This window comes from Colletotrichum destructivum, chromosome 3 (genome assembly GCF_034447905.1).
Source record: "Colletotrichum destructivum chromosome 3, complete sequence".
In the NCBI taxonomy this organism is placed as follows: Eukaryota; Fungi; Ascomycota; class Sordariomycetes; order Glomerellales; family Glomerellaceae; genus Colletotrichum; species Colletotrichum destructivum.
This window is the reverse complement of record NC_085898.1, coordinates 2,013,886-2,028,399: the sequence shown is the minus strand read 5'-3', so window position 1 is coordinate 2,028,399 and position 14,514 is coordinate 2,013,886. Positions and strand designations below refer to the sequence as shown.

The 14,514-nt window shown below is 57.3% G+C and overlaps 4 protein-coding genes across 4 annotated transcripts; 2 read left to right on the top strand and 2 right to left on the bottom strand.

Moving 5' to 3' along the window:
* Nucleotides 1–130: 130 nt before the first annotated feature.
* On the top strand, nt 131–1,607 carry CDEST_04702 (Putative target SNARE coiled-coil domain, syntaxin 6). The gene is made up of 2 exons (XM_062920861.1): nt 131–334; nt 404–1,607. The coding sequence occupies exons 1-2, from the start codon at nt 288–290 to the stop codon at nt 1,119–1,121; spliced, it is 765 nt and encodes a 254-aa protein (XP_062776912.1). The 5' UTR covers nt 131–287; the 3' UTR covers nt 1,122–1,607.
* Nucleotide 1,608: 1 nt separating this feature from the next.
* Nucleotides 1,609–3,755, bottom strand: CDEST_04701 (Putative mRNA export factor GLE1, GLE1-like superfamily). Its single transcript, XM_062920860.1, has 2 exons — nt 2,440–3,755; nt 1,609–2,389 (listed from the first exon to the last, which is right to left on the bottom strand). The coding sequence occupies exons 1-2, from the start codon at nt 3,280–3,282 to the stop codon at nt 1,610–1,612; spliced, it is 1,623 nt and encodes a 540-aa protein (XP_062776911.1). The 5' UTR covers nt 3,283–3,755; the 3' UTR covers nt 1,609.
* A 1,976-nt stretch (nt 3,756–5,731) lies between these two features.
* On the top strand, nt 5,732–10,855 carry CDEST_04700 (Putative ribonuclease II/R, nucleic acid-binding, DIS3-like exonuclease 2). The gene is made up of 4 exons (XM_062920859.1): nt 5,732–6,364; nt 6,504–9,034; nt 9,086–10,434; nt 10,530–10,855. The coding sequence occupies exons 1-4, from the start codon at nt 6,205–6,207 to the stop codon at nt 10,567–10,569; spliced, it is 4,080 nt and encodes a 1,359-aa protein (XP_062776910.1). The 5' UTR covers nt 5,732–6,204; the 3' UTR covers nt 10,570–10,855.
* Nucleotides 10,856–10,918: 63 nt separating this feature from the next.
* On the bottom strand, nt 10,919–11,338 carry CDEST_04699 (uncharacterized protein; the record flags this gene model as incomplete). Its single annotated transcript, XM_062920858.1, has 1 exon — nt 10,919–11,338. The coding sequence occupies one exon, from the start codon at nt 11,336–11,338 to the stop codon at nt 10,919–10,921; it is 420 nt and encodes a 139-aa protein (XP_062776909.1).
* Nucleotides 11,339–14,514: the final 3,176 nt, after the last annotated feature.

The window sequence follows — 14,514 nt, the reverse complement described above, 5'->3', positions numbered from 1 at the left end:
CCTGCCGGTGACCTCCAGGAGTGGGCCTACATCAAGGGGACGTAGTAGCTGTATCCGTACCTGTAGTGACAGCTTACAGCACCGGCCGGAAGCGCAAACGTCATCCCAGCCGCCGCCGTAACCCAAAAGGTAAATCGACGACAGCTCAACCAAAGCCCGCACCCCGAACGTCCAGCTTCCGATCCCAAGACACCTGCGCGATTGACCCCCAAGATCTGAAAGATCCGTGGTGCTTGCTGCAAACCAATGCGTCCACGGATGCGCCTTTCCATACCCCCATCGCCAGGATGATGTCCTCCGCCAACGAGGAGGATCCCTTCCTCCAGGTCCAACAGTAGGCATCCCCTTTTCCGCAGAGAGACAAAGCTCTTGAAAAATATGTCACTAACGACGACCGTAACAGAGATGTCCTCGCCCAGCTGGACTCGACCCGGCCCCTCTTCACCTCGTACCTCCGCATCCGCTCCCTCTCTACGTCCCCGACCTCTCCCGAGCTCGCCTCCGCCCGCTCCGACCTCGCATCCGCACTCGAGTCGCTAGCCGAGGACCTCGCCGACCTCGTCGAGTCCGTCAAGGCCGTCGAGTCAGACCCCTCCGCCTTCGGCCTCTCCCCTTCGGAAATCACCAGACGCAAACGCCTCGTCCAGGATGTCGGCGGCGAGGTTGAAGACATGCGCGAGGAGCTCGCCAAGAAGCTGGGCGACGCCTCCTCATCTTCCAAGGGGAAATCCGGCGCCGACTCGGACCTCCCCGACCCGAGCTCCTTCGCCATCGCTGATGGCGACGACCGCGACCGCGGCGGCGAGGATTACGCGGCCGAGTTCGAGCAGCAGCAGCAGCTCGAGATGATGCGCGAGCAGGACACCCACCTCGACGGCGTGTTCCAGACGGTCGGCAACCTGCGCCGCCAGGCCGACGACATGGGCCGCGAGCTCGAGGAGCAGCGCGAGATGCTTGAGGTCGTCGACAGCGTCGCGGACCGCGTCGGCGGCCGCCTACAGACGGGCGTCCAGAAGCTGCAGTACGTCATGCGTCGCAATGAGGACCGCCTGAGTAGCTGCTGCATCGCCGTGCTCATTTTTGTGCTGATTGTGTTACTGGTGTTGTTATTGATCTTGTGAGACTGGATCTGGAGCAATATGCTGCGAGACACACGCGGAAGAATGTGAGAGAAAGGGGGGTTCAGAAGTAGAAAAAAGGAGGGGAGCTACGATAACCCGAGCCTGTCGGGAAGGGATATGGAGTTTCAAGGAGCGTCTGCTATTTTGGACAAAATGTGTTTACTGCTGGGAGGTCTTCATGTAAGGTATGGTAGATCGTCCATCCAACAAAAGATACACACAATTCTAAAATGCTCTGGGGGAAATATCATTTCCTGCTCCAGAAGTCCCCTTCGCCCATGCGTGGTCTGAATCAAACTCGTGGCCTCTCATCTATGGGAGAGTTCGCTCCTCGCCCGTCTTTTGTGTACGTGCGCCCATCCATGCTGCTCGGATCTCCAGAAACGCCCGATTTTGTGTGCCCACCATTTCCGATATAAAAAAGCCGGTCCTCCCCTTTTCTGTTTCTGCATAAATGTGTTCCCCATCCCTGCCTGAATTCGCCGCCTCTACGCCACTTCTAGGCCGGAGTCTCGTCGTAACACGTCAGCCAGAACCTGCAGCGCCTGGGCAGCAGTGGCGCCCGGCGGAGCCTTCTTTGGAAACTCTACCAGGGCCATACGCAGGGCGGCGATGGCTGCGTTGCCGTAGAAGTTGATAAAGCGCTGCTCGTGGCCGTCAATCATGGACTTGAGCACGACGTACTGGGTGTTGGAGACGAGCTGCGGCGGCGAGTTGACGATCTGCGCCATGGCCTTCCAGTAATTGGTGGGGGGGTAAGGGTTCGTCTTGGAGGCCTTGCTGAAATCTCGCAATGCGATGGCCGCGAAACCGGCACCAAGGCCCGTCATCCTATCGTTGTGCGACTGCTCGGGGATCCAATTGTCGTTCTCCTTCTTCCAGCCGATGGCCCTGCGGCCATTCTCGGTCTTGTCGCTTCCCCTAGAGCCGAACAAAACTGGGCAAGCCACGCGGAACTTGGCGATGAGAATATCAATCATGGACCCCCCGCGCCATTGGTAATCTTTGTTGGAGAAGATCTGGGCAGTCACGATGCCGACCGGCTCGGCCGACTTAGGATTCGCACCGCCTTCGTTGGCGAACTGCTGAATAATCGCCTTTGCGAGGATGTTGAGGAGATAGATGAACAGCGCTGGCAGCTGCGGGCCGTTATTAACAGCACCTTCGACTGGTTCTCTGTTCTGCTGAACGTAGGTGTTTGCGTCAACAAGAGGCGAAGGTACTCTCCCATCAAGAGACTCGCGCAGAGCGCCGTTGATGGTGTTGATCTGGCGCATGGTTAGCATCTTGATAGGAAACTAGTGGACAAATGTCTTACGGGAGTAACGTTTGCACCCTTGCCGGCTGTCAGTTGCCCAATAGACTTCCTGATCTGCCTGCGCATGTCTCCCAGCTTGCCCTTCAATGGGGACCCAGGTTGTTTCGACAGAGTCTCAACATCCCTTCTCAGTTTCTTGAGAGCTTGGTGTATCTCGGTGTATCGGTCGGCGGTAGGCAAAGTGGCGGGCGCGGGCGCGGCTGCTTGAGTGACGGGCTTGGGTTGCGCAGGCTCGGCAGGCCTTGTCAAAAGCCCATTGGCTTGGGCAGGCGGAGCAGATGGTTCTTTCGCAGTCGGTGGCGAAGGGACGGTGGGAGGAGCCTTCGCGGCCTGCAGAGCTGGTGCCGGTGCACCCGTCAAGGGAGCTGGCTGTGTTTTCGCGACTGCCGCAACAGAGGTTTCGGTTTGAGCGGCCGTTCGCTCGGTCGTGCCATTGACGTGAGGCTCTTGCGGCTTCTTGGGCTCCGGCTTGGGCGGTTCGGGTTCGGGCTCGGGTGGCAGCTGAGGGATCTGCTTCGCCTTGAGTTCTCTGAGTCTCTGCTGCTCGGCGCGCACCGCGGCCTCGGCCTTGAGCCGTTCCTCTTCCTCTCGTTGCAACTGTGCTATCCTTCTTTGCTCAGCCTCCAGCCTTTGCTTCTCTTCCTGCAGTTGATGCACCTCGTAGACTCTCAACGCAGCGAGGCGAACGCGCTCGTGTTCGAGCTGGGCAGCAGCGAGGGCGTCGCGATGGCTTAGCTCCGAGTTCCGATTCTCGGCGAGGAAGTCGGCGCCGAAGGAGCGCTCGGGGCTTGAATTGACATGGCCATTCAGCTGGCTCCTCCGCGAGGGAGACGAATGCGCCATAGTTGGTCGCACGCACAGGTGACTGCCAGTCGGGACGGCGGCGGTGGTAGTGAAGTGTTGACCGGGTCTTTACGGCATCAGTGGGGTCCAGCGCGGGATGCAAAACTGCACCGGCAACCGAAGAGGTAAGTAAAAAAGGTCAACCCCCAGAAGAAATCCGAACGGGACATGCAACGAGTGACGTCCGCGGCGCGGCGGGCTGGGGAGACGAGGCTTGGGTGATGGCTGGAGTACAGACGAGGCTGTGCTTCTCACTCGTTTAGACCGTTTGGGTTGGGTGTGTGTCGTCAACTGGACCGGGTAGAAACTGTCGAGTTCAGGTTGGGCGCGGCAGTGGTGTGGAGCAATGAAAAATAATACGATGTATCAGGCGCGCTTTGATGTGGGAAAATGCTACCGTTCGCGGCGAGTCGGGACTCCTTGGGGAGACTTCCTCTAACCCCTGCTGAACTGTTACCCTGGGCAGTCAGTTTTGCTGCTCGCAGCTCCAAATACCATGGGGGTGGAAAGGCCAGAGAGACGCACCAGCGTGTGGAAAAAAAAAAAAGGAGACGAGGGGGGACGCCGCTGTGGTTGCAGCCTGAGTGGAGACGACGGCAGCTTGCTGAGCGAATAGTGAAGAGGAAACTTGACGGATTCCGGTCTAGCGTCCCCGATGGTTGGTAGGACCTCATGTGGGTCCGCATCCCGAAGGCTTACTGCCGGGCGGTCAACGCTGGGAGCGTCTGGTCTAGGTATCCAGGTACTGACTACCCTAGGTAGGTATGTACCTTGCTTCGAACTGGAGTCGGGGCCGGCCCAAGTTTCCAACTGAGGAGAAGACTGAAGTTTGAATCTGACCTGTCTCGCCTTGAGTTTCCCTGCCCTGCCTTCTCTCTGTTTGTTTTGTTAAGGCTTTGACATACGGAGTCGGCACATGGACAGGACCGTAGACTGGACGGAACGTCTGAGAGCAGGGCATGACGGCCAATATCTATAAACCTTGGATCGGGAAGGGAGATTAGGTGTGATGCCATTGAGGAGGAACAACATCGAGGAGGTACGTAGTGACTCCACCGTTGCACCGGGGGGAAAGTGTCAATCGCAGCTCCGGATGGCTGCGGGAGATGCTGCGGTGTGCTGGGAGCGTTTGGGAGCATGCTTACCTAGGTACGAATACCATCACCACATAGCAACCAGCTCGGCTGGCCGGTAGGGTCTCTGTCAAAGGTCTGACGCAGTATCAATTTGGAAACACTGGCGTACTCTATCCGCCGTGCACCCTTCGATAATCGACTTGAGCCCTGCATCTGGCTCCCCATGCATAGCGCTGACCCCAATGTACCTAGCAAGTAGCCGCCGCTTGATGGTCGCCGACTATGGCTGGACTTCTGGAGACAGGGTTCATGGCCTGAGGCGACGGAACTTGGCGGACGTCGCAGTTCGTTCTCAAAGCCTCTCCCTCCCTCTCTCTCTCTCTCTCTCCTCTCTCTCCCGCTCTCTCTCTCTCTCTCTCTCGGCGCGCTTGTCCACCTACGTAACGTGTCTGGGACATATGTGTACATATTTTTAAGAAAGAGTTAGAGAGAGTGCATGTGCATGTGTAAAAGAGAGGGGATGCCTCGGAGGTAAATGTCAAGGCAATGCGCTACGACGAGGTACCCATCAGCCAAGTACAGAGTATCCGAGGTGCTGCTACGCAAAAACGCGTTACCTGTCCTCGAAGGCTCGAACCCGGCAGCCCTGACCTGGTCCTCTGTATCTGGCGTGCGGCGCCCGGCGCATCCTCCCCACTCATGTCGAACTTGGATGGAGACCTCTGACTGAGTCTTGACCTCAACCCCAAGTCAGGCTCGTCGAGGGACAGGTACCTCCTTGCTTAGCTATCCGTCCCGCAGAGTGCCCTGCCTTTGGGGATGCCGCCATGATGTACCCTCCAGCTTGGGGTAAGGTACTCTACCGACGACCTAAGCTAGCTGGTAGGCTGACTGTCCAGATTTTGATGTGAGTGCGCCTGGTAAATGGATTGTCGTACTGCGCAGGAACAGGAAACAGTGACTGGGACTGGAAATTGGGAGTGCTTCAATATTTCCCGTAGCATCACTCCCAATCGCCGCGTCTCCCGTACCTACGTAAGAGACTTTGCCTCCCTACAGACTCCGTGTGGCCATCGCGCATCTCTTTTCTCACTAGCGCAAAAGGTACCTTGCCATACCTCGCTACTTACCCAACTGCCTAGGTACCTAACTACCTACCTACCTTACACAGAGAGAGCCCAGTTCCAGTTCCAATAGTGTGGTGCCCGTACTCGGTGCGGTGCCGTGTTGCTGAGGTGCTGCTGTCTCCCTGGTCTCCTCCTCGTTCGCTCTCCTTCTCCTCCCCCCCCCCCCCCCCCCCCCCCCCCCACTCCACACCACCCCCGACTCGCCTTTCGCAACAACCCCCCCGTCGCTTTCTCTCAGAGAGGACATTCCCATCCTGCCTCGTCTTCTCTTCACGTCGTGTCTGCCTCATCCGTTTTTCCCACCTCAACCATCACTTCGCACACTCCTTGCGAGCTCCCTTCCCTTTCACCTCGCTCTTCTCGCCGACAAACCACCAATCCTCTTGTCCTCCTCCCCCCTCCATCCATACATCTCCAATCCAATCCCTCTTCGATCGATCAGACAAACAAACACCTTCCTTCCTTGAAAACCAACCACATCCACAAAACCCAAACACCAGAAGCCAAAACCACCACTATCCCAGTTCTCCACTGTCTTTAGTACGCAACTACATACGTCAATACGTGCCACATCATCCCACAAACCTCATCGACGTCTACGCCGAACCACCTGCTATCCGGCGCTGCCAGTCCTGCCCATCCGCTCATCAACAACCGACGCACTTGACGTGCATTACAATCAAAAAGAACCCAATCTTTCATCTGCTTGACTGCCCGCCATGGAGCAGCAGCAGCAACAGCAGCAGCAGCAGCAGCCGCCGCAGCCGCAGCAGCCTGCGAGCGGCGTACCGGGCCCGACCGGCCGCCGCCTTCACATTGCACACAGGAGAAGCCCCTCCGAGCTGACTCCGTTGATGAGCATGTTTGCCAACCCGGGTAGTAAGTCGATTCCAATCCCATCATCCTTCCGCCCTTCTTGATCGCCCATCGAGCTCTTATCAACTGTATTGCTGGCCCCCTCGCCTTCCATCATCTCCAACGCACGACAATGATGCTGACATTTCTGTCTTCTACGTAGTGGAACAGCTAGCCATCCAGCAGCAGATTGAGTTGTTGCAGCAGCAGCAGCAGCAGATCCAAGCTACTCAGCAACAATACATGAACATGGGCATGATGCCCCCCACGCAGCAGCTCGGCCCAGGTGGTGCATTCAACCCCCTGCAGCAGGGCATGGCGCCGCAGGGCGGCTTCCAGTTCCCCCAACAGCTTCCGCAGCAGAATGTTTCCATGGGAGGACCTCCTACCCAGCCAATGTCACATCGCCGTAATCAGTCGGCACTTCCCAACATGGGAATGGGCCCGCCTCCCGCTCCCTCGTCGGGTGCCTCCGGCTCCAACTTCAACGATGCCGCTACCGCTGCTCCCGGCAGGGAAAACTCCGGTGGTCGCGGAGGTCGCGGCGGTGGCGCCGGGGGGGGTCATCAACGACGTCATTCCCTCGCCCTTGCCGATGCGAAGAAGGCGGCAGAGATCGCCCAGCAAAAGCGTACCACATCGGGCTTTCAGTTCCCCATGTCCGGTCCCTCCAACGAGACCGGTGCCGATGGTGGCGCCTCCGCCCCCGCCCCCGCTCCGGCCCAATCCGAGGCCCCAATTGCCCAGGGTACTAGCGCCGGTCGCGGACGCGGTGGACACGGCCGCAGCCAGAGCATGGCTGTCAACGGCCGTGGTGGCGGCGGCGCTGGCCGCGGCGGCTTCTCTGGCGACTCCAGCCAGAACGACTTCGGTCGCCGAGGCAGCGCGACCGGTGGCGGCCACGCCAGAACCGGCTCTCGTAACTTTGATGGCAACTGGCGCAACCAGGGCGGCAACCAGGGTCAGGATCAAGGTGGCTTCCAGCCCGGCCACCGCACTCGTGGCTCCATCAACCAGTCCATCTCCAATATTGGAGCTTTCCAGTACCCCGGTCAGCCTCAGCTGATGCAGATGCCCGGTTCCATGCTTCCTATGGGCATGTACCCCGGTCAGCAGCTGAACCCCATGCAGATTCAGCAGCTGCAGGCCCTTCAGGCTGCGCAAATGAATGGCCAGCAGTTCGTTGGTCTACAGGGTAGTCAGCATGCTGGCCAGCTTGGTGGAAACCAGCAGCAGCAACAGCAGAGAAAGACCCTTTTCACCCCCTATCTCCCCCAGGCTACTCTCCCGGCTCTCCTCGGCGACGGGCAGCTCGTGTCTGGTATCCTCCGCGTGAACAAGAAGAACCGCAGCGACGCCTACGTTTCCACCCAGGACGGTTTGCTCGATGCCGATATCTTTATTTGTGGTAGCAAGGATCGCAACCGTGCTCTCGAGGGCGATCTGGTCGCCGTCGAGCTCCTCGACGTCGACGAGGTCTGGTCGCAGAAGCGCGAGAAGGAAGAGAAGAAGAAGCGTAAGGACATTACTGATACCCGCTCTGGATCGACCAACGGACAGAGTCAGTCATCCGGTAACAACGATGACAACACTCAGCAAGAGGGCGGCATCCGCCGCCGGGGTAGTCTGCGCCAGCGCCCTACCCAGAAGAAGAACGACGACGTCGAAGTCGAGGGCCAGAGCCTGCTTCTCGTCGAAGAGGAGGAAATCAACGACGAGGCCAAGCCCCTCTATGCTGGCCACATCGTGGCCGTCATCGAGCGTGTCGCTGGCCAGATGTTCTCGGGTAACCTTGGCTTGCTCCGACCCAGCAGCCAGGCTACCAAGGAGAAGCAGGAGGCCGAGAGAGCCGCCAGAGATGGTGGCAACAACCGTCACCACGACAACCGCTCTCAGGAGAAGCCCAAGATTGTTTGGTTCAAGCCTACCGACAAGCGCGTGCCGCTCATTGCCATCCCCACCGAGCAGGCGCCCCGCGACTTCGTCGAGAAGCACCAGGACTATGCCGATCGCATTTTCGTGGCCTGCATCAAGCGCTGGCCCATCACTTCGCTGCACCCTTTCGGTACCCTCGTCGAGCAGCTGGGCCGCATGGGCGACCTCAAGGTGGAGACCGACGCTCTTCTGCGCGACAACAACTTTTCCTCGGACGAGTTCTCCGAGGCTGTGCTGCGCAGCGTTGGTCTGCAGGACTGGTCTCTTGACAAGGAAGATGAGGCTGCTTTGGCTGCTCGTCGGGACTTCCGTGACGAGAAGGTTGTTACGCTCGACCTGAACGGTTCTCCTGAGCTTGCCAACGCCATCCACATCAAGACCCAGCCTGATGGCAAGATCGATATTGGTATCCACATTCCAGATGTCACTCACTTTGTCAAGCCGAACTCGCTGATTGACCGCGAGGCCAAGAAGCGTGGCACTGCTGTTCACTTGGTCAACCGGACCTGCGCCCTGCTCCCCCCCAAGATCGGCGGCGAGGTTTGTTCTCTAGCCCCTGGCGAAGAGCGCCTTGCCGTCAGTGTGCTCTTCCGCGTCAACCCCCACAACGGCTCCGTTGCGGAGGGTGATGCCTGGGTGGGCAAGAGTATCATTAAGAGCACTGCCAAGATCACCATTGATGAAATTGACGCTGCTCTCAACGGCCAGGCTGACTGGAAACATGAGTCCATCCAGCTTAAGGATGTTCAGATCCTCAACGTGAGTACCTCTGAATCGTGCAGCTACATGGGCTTCACTAACGATACGCAGGCTGTCGCCCAAAAGTTTACCGAGGCTCGTCTGGGTGCTGGTGGCGAGCCCATTGCCCCCCTCAGGCTTCTGCAGCAGCTTGACGATGAGAACATCCCCATCAAGCACAACATCTTTGACTCGACTCCCGCAACGGAGCTCGTTGAGGAGCTCATGCACAAGGCCAACAGCTATGTTGCCCAGCGTCTCGCTCAGGCTCTCCCTGAGAAGGCTCTCCTTCGTCGACAAGGCCCACCCAACGCCCGACGCCTGCAGACCTTCGCTGATCGCATGAACGCGATTGGCTACGAGGTCGAGACGTCTGGCAGCGGCAGCCTGCACAACAGCCTTTTCAAGGTCGACGACGCCGATGTCCGTAAGGGGATGGAGACGCTCGTTCTCAAGTCGATGCAACGTGCCCGATACTTCATTGCTGGCAAGACGGCCAAGCAGCTGTGGCCTCATTATGCCCTCAACCTACCTCTGTACACTCATTTCACCAGCCCCACCCGGCGCTACGCTGATATCATCGTCCATCGCCAGCTCGAGGCTGCGCTATCCGATGGCAAAATCGAGTACACGGAAGACCTCGAGAGCCTCGTCAAGACCATTGAGTCTTGCAACACCAAGAAGGACTCTGCGCAGAACGCCCAGGAGCAGAGCATTCACATTGAGTCCTGCCGCGAGATGGACAAGAAGCGACAGGAGGTCAACGGTGATCTCATCACTGAAGGTATCGTCCTTTGCGTGTATGAGTCGGCCTTCGACGTTCTCATTCCCGAATGGGGCTTCGAAAAGCGCGTGCACTGTGATCAGCTCCCTCTCAAGAAGGCTGAGTTCAGAAAGGAGAAGAGAGTGCTCGAGCTCTATTGGGAGAAGGGCGTGCCGAGCTCTGCCTATGTGCCCGAAGATGAGCGCCCCAAGGCTGCCGCGTCCGTTAGAAACGCCAACGCCATGGCTGCCGCTCGTCAAGCGGAAGCCGCGGAGCGTGCCAAGAAGGAGAGAGAGGAGGCCGCGCGTAAGCAGACGGAGACGGGCACCATCTCCACCGACGACGTCGATGCGCTCTTCGACGACGATGACGACAACGCGTCTGACATCACCGAGGCCATGGCCGGCGCCTCGTTGGCCGAGAGGCCCACGCAGAGCGTTCCCGGCTCGCCGACTCGATCCGATGCTAAGCCTCTGCAGCGCACGAGATCCGACTCCAAGGTTCCTGCGCCGGAGGCTCCCGAGACCCGCCTGTCGAACAAGGAGAAGTATCTCAAGCTCTTCAAGCTGCGCGAGGAGGGAGGCGAGTACATTCAAGACGTGACGGAGATGACCAGGGTTCCTGTGATTCTTAAGACCGATCTCTCCAAGAGCCCACCGTAAGTTGGACCCATTATTTTCAGCGGTTTTATTTCTTTCCGTTTTTTCTTTTCCTCTTCTTTTTTGCCATGAGAAACGTGCTAACATGACGCAGTTGCTTGACTATTCGCTCTTTGAACCCCTACGCCCTGTAAAGTGGTGTCTTGATATGTACGGTGTCCGATAGGTACACAGATTGGCCACTCCCACGGGACAGACGAGCACATCGAGGGTCCCCGGAGTTAAAATACATCATGAACGGTGTAGAAAAGTTTGGGTGAGAGACGGACGATACATCACGATTGGAAGGGGTAATAGGAAGTTTTATCTTCGTCCCTGGATGAGTCATTTAACACAAAGGTCGGAAGCTGAGAGGGAGGCGGGAGATGAAATAGTAGAGATAGCGTCCATCAGTTCGTAAAATGGCACATTCAAATGCACGCTTTGACGCGCGACCCGACCTTCACCGGTGGAGGGATCGTCTAGGTAAGCTGGCTCGATCAATCAGTTCCGGTGAGGCGGCAGAGTTCGTACGACGAGATAAGCCACACGGAAGATGGTTCGCCTTTGCCGGGGAACAAGGCGACCCTTGCTCCGCGTTGCAGACGGCAGAGTTTCAGCTGCGGTGGTTGACAGGAGAGCCGGTTTGGGATCTGACGTGACGACTTGTGCCAGGGATCGGATCTGGAAGTGCAAAGGGTGGCCTACATCGTAGAGGGGCAATGGGGGTTCAAGTGGACCGGAGACACGGGGCCGAGGGTGGGGCTGTTCATGAAGCATCTGGGCAAAGCAAGCAAGTAACGTAACCTTGGCGGTCACGGAGCGGAAGACAACGTTCGCTTGGGGGAGGGGGAAGGGGACTCTGAGAGGGTGAGAGACTGTGGGAGGTCTCTTGGCTTGGTTCCCACTCTCTGTCATGCGCATGCATGCTTACTGCGCCGTTGAGTCTGTCTACCTTTTTATCTACATCCTATGCGGTAAGTCCCAACTCTAGGCCTGGTGTTGCGCAGGGTTAGACTGAGTAGCTTGTCCCTTGTTAAAACGTTGACTGGCTGGAGTGAGGCCTGAGTCTCTACTGTACGTGAGTGCCCAAATGTGCTGCTGCTGGGTCGAGTATGATTGCACCTCCGCAGTCTACCTACCCCCACCGTCGAAACTTTTGCATGCAACCACAGAAGCAAAATGGCTCCGAGGCAGATGAGTGCACTGCATACCCGTACATACAATAAGTCCCCAGCAACCCCCTTGTTGAGGTAGCAATGCTGCCCCCTTCTCCAAGTTCCATAACATGCGAGAAGGGGGGGGTGGGGTCTGCAACATGTCCAAAGTTCAGACAGATTACTGATGTTCAATGAGATCTACGCGACGATCACCAGGAAGTGAAGCATATTTTCGTCCGGTTCAAGCAGAAGAGCCCGGCGTGATCATCATTTTCATTTACATAGCAGTGGGAGATCTTCCTCCGACAAGCTCTGAAGAGAAGGGGGGGGATGGGTTATTCAAGTTATTCCAGATTGGGCCCGTCACCGGATGTTGGATACTTTGATTCCGGCTCAGCAGCCTTGTTTGCATGGTCGAGCAGGGCTTGTCCAGACCTAGGTACTTCAAATTGCTGCGCAGCAGTATAGCACTGAGAGCCGCAGCGCTTTGCCTACCAAAATGCCGGGACTTCGGAAGGACGGGGGCGCTTTAGTTTGTTTCTCTCCGAGCCAAATGGGTTCAAAACTTCTGCGGGGCGAAAACAGGTTGTTTCCAATTGCCTGGGCGATGAGCCCGAAGGTGGTGGGCAGCGCGGGTGCTGCAAGCCTTTGCTATGCAGAAATCGCTTGATAGGGTAATGACGAAAACGACGACAACGGACGAAGAAGCGAGGGGGTTGCGTATGTGTCAGGCGCGCGCGTATGCAGTGTGCATCAATGAAAGATGGCGGAGTCATGATGTCGTACGGACTAAACTGAACGAGGGAGAGTAGCCATGGCCCGGGTTTCGAAAGCTTATTAACAGGACAGGGTTGAGGTTGCGAAGGTGAAGCTTCTCGGTACTCTCCTCCGTTCGTGGAAATGGGCGACGGGAAGGTGATGAGCGTGGCGGGCGGATATGGCTCCCACACGACTCGGGTCACGGGTGGACGGAATGGAGGCTAGCTTCAAATCGAGCAAGACGAGCCCTGGGGTAGAGAATTAGGATGGTCCCGTTTTCCTTCGTTTGGTGCTAGATACTTGGGATGAAGAGGATGCTCCGAAGCCCAGGAGAACTTTTGAAACGGGCTGTAAGCCCTGCAAGGTCTTAGCTTGCCGAAACAAGCAAGATGATGAGATAACCTGTCCAAGTGGTTAGCGGCCATCCGGTGTCGCGATCTTGTGAGGAAGACAAGGTGAGGACAGACCCGAGACCTGCTTCTAGCCTAACGGAGAAGGGAGCATAATTTGGCCAAGCTGAGGAATGTAGCCCATGTATTTTCCGAGTCTGATATTGAGCCCACCTGCAAGGAAGACTGGACGTCTTTTTGTCCGTAGTGGCCGCCCGTTGATAAGCTTAGATGGCTAGTGTGCTGAGACGGTCTGGACGTGGCACTAGGCGGTAAAACTGGCTGACCGGCAACGGGGCGGCGAGGTCAATGCTTGGGTTGCAGAACTACCCTCGTACTGTGGACCTCGGAATTGCGGTGGCCGCTCATTAATGAATTTTCCGGGTGACGCTAGGCTGCGAAGCCCATAATATGGGTTGCTTTACGGTCGTTTCCGCGAGGGCCAGATCGTGAACGTGTCCCGGGAGTTCGTTTATGGGCGTCGAGTCAGGCCAGGCTGCATACCCGGATACGACCCTAGAGCCAGGCCGCAGCATTTCTTCTGGTTTTTTTAATAACAAAATATGTTGACCCAGACAGGCAATACCGTTCAATGCTAGCGCGGCTCTCAAGATGACGAACGGCAATTGACGAGGCAAGACAGATGGCCTATTGCAGAGGCGCCTCGCAGATCATCTGCCTGGACTTACAATGCGTGCCATCCCTGATGGATACAGAAGGATCAGTAGCCCTTAATCACATCTGGCACACGACAACGTCAGAAGGCATCGATGATAGTGGAAATGAGATCCATCTCCTTGTCGCAGGGTGGCGGTGGCATCTTGCGCCGGGAGTTTGAATAAATGCAGGCGGCTCGCCCAGGAACACAGACTAGTCGGATGGGAGGATGCGAGTGATTGTCTGGTCTTGGAAGTATGGGATGGACGGGAACAAAAACACCAGTAGGGAAAGGTGAAGAAAGGCTGCCCATGAAGCGAGGTTGAGGAATGGAAAGAGACGTTACCGAGAGAACGTTCCTGCAGAGGGATCGGTACGTACCGCACTGAGCCCAATGAGGCTCTATATCAAAAGGGGGCTTCACCAGCTCGGCAGGCCAATCACGTATTACGGATGCCGTCAGTGACAGGAGGGCCCGAGCGTCCACGGACCGGGGTTTCTGACGTGAGAGACGTATCACAATGGTTTCGGTTGACGGCCCGTTCGTGACCCGGGCTTACCTCGAGTCTTGGCCCGGGGGTCACGATGCAACAAGCTTGGCTCGGCTACAATGCCAAACAGCGTGGCGAGTGAGGGGAGGGGGGTCTCTGGATGCTTTCCCCGTCCCTTCTCAGAGACATCTCCGTCCGTCTTTTCCCCGTTCCCAAGGACTCCCGGTGGGGTTACAGGTAGGACCCTTGCATATCCAGAGTCAACGGGCAAAAAAGAAGCGCAAAAACAAGCTCGGCAGGGGTCGCTCCAGTCTCAAGAAACGGGCTTCATCCCAATCGAGGTGTCGGGCAGGTCCCCTGCTCAATCCCATCTTCCCCCCTTCTTCCTTCGAAGTGGAATCCGTGATTGGTGCTCTGCTCACAAGAGTCTCTGCCGATTCGCTGAGCTTGTTTCGACCGCCGCGAAACGAAACATGCAGAGCACACTCCATGCCCCCTGGCTCACACACCTCTAGATTTAACCATCCTCCTCTCCCTGCCATGTCGCTCCTCACTCACATAGTGCATTACAGGTACACGAATTGCGTTGCCAAGAAGCCAAGCAGATAACGCCGTACCCAGGCTTCGGAGCGAGAAGGGAAGGC

What these genes read in the sequence shown, in the direction of transcription:
- CDEST_04701 (XM_062920860.1), bottom strand. Translation starts at nt 3,282, where the DNA reads ATGGCGCATTCGTCTCCCTCGCGGAGGAGCCAGCTGAATGGCCATGTC. An exon ending in AGGGTGCAAACGTTACTCCC is followed by an intron (nt 2,390 to 2,439) that starts GTAAGACATTTG and finishes ACCATGCGCCAG; the next exon opens with ATCAACACCATCAACGGCGC.
- CDEST_04700 (XM_062920859.1), top strand. Translation starts at nt 6,205, where the DNA reads ATGGAGCAGCAGCAGCAACAGCAGCAGCAGCAGCAGCCGCCGCAGCCG. An exon ending in AGGATGTTCAGATCCTCAAC is followed by an intron (nt 9,035 to 9,085) that starts GTGAGTACCTCT and finishes AACGATACGCAG; the next exon opens with GCTGTCGCCCAAAAGTTTAC. An exon ending in GATCTCTCCAAGAGCCCACC is followed by an intron (nt 10,435 to 10,529) that starts GTAAGTTGGACC and finishes AACATGACGCAG; the next exon opens with TTGCTTGACTATTCGCTCTT.
- CDEST_04702 (XM_062920861.1), top strand. Translation starts at nt 288, where the DNA reads ATGATGTCCTCCGCCAACGAGGAGGATCCCTTCCTCCAGGTCCAACA. An exon ending in CCCTTCCTCCAGGTCCAACA is followed by an intron (nt 335 to 403) that starts GTAGGCATCCCC and finishes CGACCGTAACAG; the next exon opens with AGATGTCCTCGCCCAGCTGG.